Source organism: Orbicella faveolata, unplaced genomic scaffold (assembly GCF_042242905.1).
Source record: "Orbicella faveolata isolate gen_17 unplaced genomic scaffold, um_ofav_v1 contig_25, whole genome shotgun sequence".
Classification (NCBI taxonomy): Eukaryota; Metazoa; Cnidaria; class Anthozoa; order Scleractinia; family Merulinidae; genus Orbicella; species Orbicella faveolata.
The window spans coordinates 5,673,416-5,682,500 of record NW_028301553.1 but is presented as its reverse complement, the minus strand read 5'-3'; the positions used below and the strand labels follow the sequence as shown (position 1 = coordinate 5,682,500).

The following is a 9,085-nucleotide window of genomic DNA, read 5'->3' as shown; positions in this document are numbered from 1 at the left end:
TCCATTTGACTTGGAAATATGCTCGAATGTTTGTCCGCAGACATTATCTGTTCTGAGAAGCAAACAGTTTTCTGAGAGCAAAGCTAAGGAAAACTGTGAGCTTTGAGGAACAGATAATGTCAAAGGGCAAATACACAAGCATATTTTTGCACGAAATGGAGGCTATTGTGTTTATTGTCCTTCAAATATTTTTCACAACATGTACGGTTTTGAAAATCAGGGAATATCACTCGGGTATTCCCCAGTTTTTGTTGGGGAATATTCAGTCACGCCATGCATTTAGACCTATCGCGTGCGAGCAGAAATATTTGATGGATTATAAGTAATGTTATTGCAACAATACATAGTTGTTGTTGTTATTAATTTATATGAAACAGTGTTGTGAGGAAAGATTCAGAAGATGTAAAGGTGAGACTGTAAACCATTCATTGTCAAAAGTGTAGTACAATATGTCCCCAACAGGCCATATTAATTTTGTGTCCTTGGTATTGGACCTAGAGTCCCAAGGACATTTGGCTAGGATTGTAGCTTGCAATAGAGGCTCATGCAGGGGAATGTCATCAAAAGAGATCACTGTCGTGAACAGTTGACAAGACTCCCCATATTAGACTCAGTTGTAAGCTAGATCCAGTTCAATGCCAGGAATACGGATATGGTCTATTAGTACAGCAGTGCCAAACACTTCAACACTTGAATAGATTATGTGATTTTTATTTAGTACATATTTCTGTTTGGTTTTCTTACTTATAAAAAATTAAATACACCTTACATGTAGTCCATAGTTTTCAGATAATATGGGCAGATGTTTTATGAGTTTTGTTGTAGTTTTCTGAACCCCTTGGGGGCAGGTAAAGAAATGTGGGAAATGAGCATGTAAGAAATAAGTGGTGTATCAACAAGTTGTTACAGATCTGTTAAACTATGGAATGAGAAATTAAGCTCCCATAAACCATGTCTCCTATTTTGCTTGTCCTGTGAACTTTATAGGTTAGATAATCTAAAAGTGGAATAGTATTTGCTAAATAAGTATTGAATGACTATTCTATTCAATTTTCCAGTCGTCCAGTAGTAAAACATATTTCTCCTTTTCCTTCTATCTTATTTGATTGGTGTCACAAAAAAATATTTATTTTTCTCTTTTTCAGGAAAATATATTGGTAATCGACCAATCAAACTAAGGAAAAGCACTTGGAAAGATCGTAATATAGAAGTTGTCAAGAAAAAAGCGAAAGAAAAGAAGCGCTTGGGATATAGATAGCAGTTTGTTACTTCAGTGAATCCTTTAAAAGTCTTACATTATTTCAACCCATCATGTAAATGTTTCAAGCAATTAGGTTGCAGTGTAAGTAAGTTTATGTATATATAATGTTATGTTAAATAAAGGTGTTTTTCCAAGATATCTGTTAAGTATTAATTGCAATTCCTGTCTTTACAGTGGAGTGAAATTTCATGGCTTATGAAAATGTGAAATGTCTAAATCTGTCCTTATCTGTTTTCCTCCCTGTGCATTGTGCTTATTTTAGTTGCATTCTTAAAAAAAAATAGTAATAGGTCTTTTACAACAATTGTTGGTCTTGAGGTATTGTCATGATAAAAACAAGAATTAAACAGGATGTGGCGAGGAATTACAGTCATGATTTTTAGAAATCAGGGTCCCATATGATGAGTCTCTTGAGTCCAGGAACCCTGGATTCAACTATTGCACTCTACCTTTCACTGGCTTTGTCTGAGGGGAGAACTATTTCTGTGATTGGCCCAGGTTCAATATACTTTTCACCGTCTTCTCCCAAGGGGAGAAGTATTTCTGTGATTGTCCTAGGTTTCAACTCCAGAGGAAAACCAGTAGAATGTGGTTTATGTCATAACATTCTGATAATAACCCCTGGGCTTGTATCTCTTCAAAAGCATTGTTTGGTAGGCTTATATAATGATTGCTTTTTTAGGTGGGGGTGGGGTAGGGAGTTGTTGCTTATTTCATTGGAAGAAATTTTTTTCTCAAATGTATTTGCAGTGGATTTTAACAGTGGAAATATGTTGAAATGGCTTACCTTTTACCAGTACTACACCAAAATGGCTCCCCTAGAAGTCAATTCACCATGCAAGTACACAAGAAAGCACAACTTTAATGTATGAAAATTATCAGGGTTTTCTGAGAAAGTAGATTTATAGAGAAGTTGTATATTCTCCAGAAAAAGGTAACTAATGGTTATTCAGAGATAAAAAAAAAACAAAGTTTGGTAGGGAAAATTACAACTGTCATACTTCCGTTGTAGTTTTTTGTCTGTGAAACCATTAAAATAAATATGGCCAAATTTCATGGAAGGTAACATTTTTAAAGTCTTTCTAACTCTTGCCTGCACTGAATGCTGAAAAGCAGCCTTGTACTTGTTGCAAGGTGGGTTCAATTTAACCTGCTGTTTACCCTGAGGCTACCTTTGAACAGCAGAACTAGTGTGCAGATCAATTTTAACTGAAGGTTGAGTTGATCATCATCTTTTTTAAGTTGGTAAAGGTGATTAGGCATCACATCAACTGTTAAACCAAGGGAGGAAGGTCATTGTGTAGTTTCAGAAAATATCCATACCTTCCCCCCCCCCCCCCCCCACCACATCATCATCAAGGGATTGGAATTTCCTGTGGGTTGGGGATTCTGTAACACCAAAGAAAAGGTAAAAAGATCTATGAAGCTTAATTGAAATTTTCAGAGGGTGAGGGTTCTTACAAAAAATCCCTTCTGTGGGAGAGGTAAAGATATTTCCTGGAACTACACAATCCAGTTCTTGGAAAAGCTACACCATGTCTTGGATTAACCCTCTTTTGAACAAACTTGGCCCAGATGCTGAAATGGATACTGGTAAAGTTCATGTTGGGGGGTAACTTTGCAGTGAGGGAGGGGAAGTGCATTATTGTCAGAGGGGTTTTTGACCCGACCCTTAAATGAATACTGTCTTTCAGACCAGTCCTATAATAATTAGAGCCTGTTTACAAGGAGGGAGGGTTACCCTAGTAAGCAGGTTAACCCTAGCTGGAGGGCAAAAAATAGCCCAGGTTTACATAGCCCGCGTAGCAAGCGTTTCCATGGGGTTTGGGAGTAAAGAAAGATTGAGGAATGGGATTTTCGGTGTTCTTTCTTTACTCCCAAACCCCACGGAAACGCTTGCTACGCAGGCTAAAGTTTACAGGCAAAATTTCACAGGTAGGGTAACCCTACAACCCGGGACAACCTGATGTGCGGTTACAATCAAAGAGTCTGGAAACAATAATAGAAAGTTAACCCATGTAGGCGGGTTAACCCTAGCCGGAGTGTTAACAAGGGAAAAAGTTAACCCACCTGCCAGGGTAACCCTTGCATGCAGATAGGGTAAACTGCCTACCCACCTACCCGGGTAACCCCAGCTGCCTTGTAAACATGAAGAAGAAAAAAAGAGGAAATGTGTGAGTACTAGGCTAACCTGCTTGCTAGGGTAACTCTCTCTCCTTGTAAACAGGCCCTAAGTCACCTGGTTCAGTTGCATTGTGAAGGGTTTTTGTTGATGGGATAATGAGTACATTGTAAAACGTAACTTATTCTAAAAAACATACCGAATTCAAGACTAGAATGCAAAAACTATGCCCTATTTCTGACCAAAACGGCTAAAAACCACCTACATATAGCCCATTTAAGGGATTAACCACCCTCCCCCCCCCCCCCCCCCCCCCCGCTGCCCTCACCTGGGGTTCGTGGACATCAGGGCTCTGTTCCGAGAAACGAATTTTGAGGAACAGACGATTTCCAAGGACAAATATCCGAGCATATTTTCGCGCTAACTGGAGGCTGTTGTGTTTATTATCCTTCAAATATTTATTCGCAGCACGCACAGTTACATTGTTACCTTACCACACGCTTGCTTGTCACGAAAGATATAAACTTTGTCCTTTCAAGTGTAACGGCTATTTTGATTGGCTTAAATGGTATGGCCGGAAAGTTATCCAATCACATTTCGCCTTGTTCAAGGTTGAATGCTCAGCTCGAGAGCTTGCATGCAGAGCTTGCATGCAAACGCCTGTCTGGTTACAAATCTCTCGAAAGATTTGGGAGAATTAACTTAAAATGGATCTCGTTCTCGACTTTCTCGATCATTATCTATTTACACCGTACATTTATCCTACCACGTGGCCTGAAAATGATTTACTCAGGCAATTTGTTTCATTGTTTCTCGTGGCAAACTTCGGAGGCGTGATCTTGTATTTTTGCCTCGCATCTTTCAGCTTCCTCTTCGTGTTCGATCGCATGCTTATGCAGCACCCGCTGATTCTAGAGAACCAGATTCAAAAAGAAATAATGGTGACCTTGAAATCTACTCCATTCATGAGCTTTCCCACAGCTTTGCTCTTCCTTTTAGAGGTACGCGGGTACAGCCGACTGTATCTTCCATCAGACTTCGCCTGGCCACATTTTCTCGGGGACATCTTCTTCAGTGTTATTAGCTTTCTTGTATTCACCGACTCATTAATTTACTGGATCCATCGCGGATTGCACCATCGCTCTGTGTACCAGTATTTGCACAAGGTTCATCACCGATGGAAAGTGCCAACTCCATTTGCAAGTCACGCATTTCATCCTGTAGATGGTTTTCTTCAGAGCCTGCCGTATCACTTGTTCCCCTTCTTATTCCCTTTGAACAAATATGTTTACCTGACGCTTTTCGTTTTCGTCAATATTTGGACGGTGTCGATTCACGATGGAGACTACAGAGTTCCCGAGATGCTGCGACCCGTTATCAACGGATCCGCTCACCATACCGATCATCATTTACTCTACAACTGTAACTATGGACAATATTTCACTTTGTGGGATCGTATCGGTGGCTCGTTTCGTCATCCAAACGCTTTCCAAGGAAAGGCTCCTATCGATGATCTGAGGAAAAATGAAGGCAAAATGGAGTAATGGTCGCAAATAGAGCAAATAGTTGTGACATGAAGTTTTGCTTGTTTATGTGCAGAGACGGCGCGCGCCATATACAAAGTATATCATTTCATGCCTATTCAACCTAATTTAATACAAGAATGTAAACATTGGAATATTACACCTTGTCACCGCTACCTGAAACCATTCGTCTCCAGGCATCTAGATCTTTTTCAATTTGGAGATTTTTCAAGCAATGCCAAGCTATATTTGCGGACAACCAGAGAACTCTAACTTTTCAAACCTTTCTTGCCGTGACCGTGATTTGCTTCTGGTTCCTCAAAATATTGCTTTCTGTTCTCACCAGGATCCTTAGCTGAATTCTTTTGGTTCATGACAGTGGGGTAAATGGCCAGTCATATATTATGGGTGTATATGTAGTGGTTTTCACAATGTGTGACTTCTTGATTGGACAGCTGTATACCTTGTTGTTTTGTATAATTTGTAATAGTAACTGGACCAAGTGGAGTACAATTCAAGGACTAATTGCACGAGTAATTTCAAAATTGGTTGAGCGTGAGGCCAATTTGAAATTACAAGCACGATTACTCCCTGAATTGAAAGACATGAGGTCCAATTACTAACTAATTGGAACTTCTTTTAAACAAAATCGTCTGTAGCGCTTTTCATAAGTTTTGAAAACTGTACAAAACATTACGAAGGAAGCCAATAAAGCGTACGTAATTGACGTGCAAATCATGTGGGTATCCAATTACAGGTATCCAATTACGAAGAATTCAAATTGGATACCTGTAATTGGACACACGTGATCTCGTGAATCAATCACGATCGATTAGCAGTATTATACAAGGACATAATCATTAGCAAGTACAGTGGTACCTTGATATAATGAATCTGGTAGGGGAACTCACATATGAAAAAGCCGGGGATGCTCATCAGGAAATTTGAATTAAACCCCTTAAGAGACCAATCTGGGCATTTCTCAAACCTTATTTGACTGCTAAAAGATACCACTTGAAATGGAATTAGGCTCGGTTATTAGCTGTTGTTTAGAAAGGGAACCTGTGTTAGTAGACCGAACTTGAGGGCCTGTTGGGAGACCAAGCTTAAAAACAGAAATAAGAGCATTTTTTCATTATTATTATTTCTTTGAGTGCACCCTAAAAGGTACTATGGCAGCAAAAAATAGTTGTGTTTTGTCCTGAATGCTATAAGTGAGACCAGAATCCTTGATTTAAGCAAAATTACAAGTATCACCGCCCTTTTCATATGGGAAACCTTCCCACCGGTATAACGAAAGGCTGAGGTACTGGCAAAGTATGTTTGCTATAATGAAGTTTAGTTTTATCAGGGTTCTCTTCCATACATTACTAGGGTAAAGAATATTGTTTGTCATACCGATCGAGGACTTCGTTAGATAGAAGTTCACTAGATCAAGATTCCACTGCAATTTGTTGTGTTTGTACTGAGTCAGTCAGTTGGTGGAGTGAAATCTGAGCCTGAATGAAGTCCAGGTCCGAGTTAAGTGGCCAAGTCAGGTCAGGTCAAGTTAAGCATTCGTCTGTCTTGGGATGGAGCTATTTAGGCTAACCAGAATACCGTTCAAGCTAGCCAGAGCTTTTTGAGAAACAACTGAGCTATTAAGGTTGACCAGGTTGTGCTATTTGGTCTGCCAAAGTGCTTTTACTGCACCTATCAATTACATGCGGTCTCTAAAATTCAAAGCTCAACCGACAAATGCGTTTTTCGTTACCGTCAATCAAATGTTAGGTGGCTCCTCCCAGCTTCCAGCTACTGCTGAGCATGCAGAAATCAAATCAAATCAAATCGTTGAGTGCAGTTTAGACAACATAGTTGGAAGTTGGGAGGAGCCACCGAACATTTGATTGACGGTAGTGAAAAACGCATTTGTTGGTAAAATGAGCTTTGAATTTGAAAGTCTGCATGTTATTGAAAGGTGCAGTAAGCTCAGAGAAATGTTGGTCTTTAGTTGCTTACTGTCTCCTACCCACCATCCACCATATGGGAGACCACAAGAAGAAGTTAGAACAATCAATTATAAATTGGCTTTGTGACTTGGACTCAGATTTGACTTGGAAAAATGAATGAACTTAGTGTTATATGATCAAATGCCACTGACCTCTGCATTAACACAGTGCAGTGAAACTTGCACTGCTAAGGATGAGCTTGTAGAATTATAAATTGTGGTAAAGTATATATTTTACAAACAGAAATGGCATGTAAAACTGTAATGTATCCTTTTGTGTGTCCATGTTTGACAGGCAGTGTAGTTTTTCATGTTTGACACCAATGATTGATAAATAGTTGAAATGTGTGTCATGTCAGGCTTTTACATGAAACAACAGACTTATCTTGAAAGCAGGCCTAGGTTTAATGTATAGTGAATGTTGTCTTAAAAATGTAATTCTTTTATAGCGGAGCTCCGACCACCCAAAGGGCCGCCAAGCAGAGCCCCATACTCATATAGGAAAGAAAAGGAAACCCATGAGTTGATTTTCTCATGGTTATCATGGCTAGCGGTATTGCTCGTGGGCGCATATGCATGACGGCGACAATGACGACAACGGAGTTACACAACATGGTGGCCACGCTCCAAATAATAGGTTGACAGAGACATGCAGCCTTGGTTTACTGTGTACTTCTTTGATATTGGACATCCATGTTGTGATCAACTGACACCTGTCACAATAAGGTATCCGCTGACCAGCATCATGTAAGCACATCGCAGGCTCAAGTTTACAGCTCATCGAGGTCATGTGTTTTTTGAAGTTGAAGTGCTGGTTTTTGATTGGATCACGGGCTCATGTCAGGTTAATTTGTTGAAAACAGCTGGACAGAATTGTTTGGAAGCCAGTTAACGCTAACCCAGGATTAAAAGTTCACCAAAGTATAACTTATTCTTCTATACAAATGTTTTTCGCTGCTTTGTTTTATGTATATGGTGATTATTAAAACTCAAAACAGAAAGCCAAACAATATACAGAAAACCTCACCACAAAGTTAAAAAACTCAAATCAAAACTCTACCTTTTCCTGGGTTAGCTTAATCGAGCTCTGAACAACCCGGCCCAGGAGCTATGCTTTTAGGCTGGCCAAAGTCTATATATTATTATAATTTGTGCCATTTCAAGCTTTTGCACTGCTGTGAAATAAAGCCGTTTTCTTGTTCGCTTATTTCCAGGGTCTTTCCTGTTTTCCCCTCCCCCTCTTGCTTCTGGGGGTGAGAAGAAGAGATTCCCTGGGAACAATGTTGAGGAAAGCTATGATTGGCTAGTGGTCCCCTTGGCACAACTCCAACACAGGAATTTGTACATGAAGGCCTGCAAAGTGTTATAACCCAGACCCTGTGTACGTTTTACATACCTATATTCTGTTTATCCAGTTATTTAACAATTATTCAACAGGTGCATGTTGGGTATGAAATGATAGATGGCCAACGAGGAGCAAAAATATAGAAAACTAAAATTAACTAAAAAGAGATTTAGCACCCCAAAAAATTACGTGTTCACCTAGCATACTTGTAGAGCATGGTATGAAGGCTCATATACCGTGCTGACTAAGCCAATGAAAACTCTTGAATTGCACCATCCAATAATCCACTTTGTAATAAAATTACATTAACAGGAGCTTAAGTTTACCCGTCAGTTTCTTGGTAGGGAATATCATGTTAGTTCATAGTCACACGATTGAACCAGAAAGCTGACTACCATTTGCTGTCTCTACCCCATGACCAAAAGAAACGCAGCCGAAAATTTCCATTCTACTGCATTTGGCTGCAATTTTCAGTTGCATGGTTGTCACTTGTGAAATTTATCAGTTGGCATACTTTCTGGTCATTTTCTCAAAAAGCATCGAGAGGTTCATGTACATTTTCATCTGACAAGTCTGAAAAAAACAGAAGCAGGAAACATGTCCCAAGGCCAAGAAGAGCAATCCTCTTATTGGTTATATTGAACTATATAGGCTCAACCCAAAATGGTTACGGATTTCACGAGTTGCATTGTAAAATTGCTGTTTAGGTGTTTGAAAGGCGCTCTCGAAATGTCTTACTCACACGCCAAACAGATGAGTCATCTAAGTATTTTAAGGAGTTTACGGCTTGATCCAAAGTTATAGAAAACTGAAAGGGATGAAGTGTGCCTATTGTTCCTATGTGAAA

General features: G+C 39.5%; 2 protein-coding genes across 2 annotated transcripts in view; both read left to right on the top strand.

Annotated features, from left to right (window-relative positions):
• LOC110064348 (uncharacterized) overlaps positions 1-1,397 on the top strand; it is a 5,168-nt gene extending 3,771 nt beyond the window's left edge. The window contains exon 4 of the mRNA XM_020771388.2: positions 1,146-1,397. Within this exon, the coding sequence (XP_020627047.2) occupies positions 1,146-1,258 (113 nt within the window). The 3' untranslated portion in view covers positions 1,259-1,397. The remainder of the gene's footprint in view (positions 1-1,145) is intronic.
• A 2,596-nt stretch (positions 1,398-3,993) lies between these two features.
• LOC110064350 (lathosterol oxidase-like) lies at positions 3,994-8,100 on the top strand. The gene has a single exon (XM_089294072.1). The coding sequence runs from the start codon at positions 4,091-4,093 to the stop codon at positions 4,925-4,927; it is 837 nt and encodes a 278-aa protein (XP_089150198.1). The 5' UTR covers positions 3,994-4,090; the 3' UTR covers positions 4,928-8,100.
• Positions 8,101-9,085: the final 985 nt, after the last annotated feature.

Coding starts and splice junctions, on each gene's coding strand:
- LOC110064350 (XM_089294072.1), top strand. CDS start 4,091: ATGGATCTCGTTCTCGACTTTCTCGATCATTATCTATTTACACCGTAC.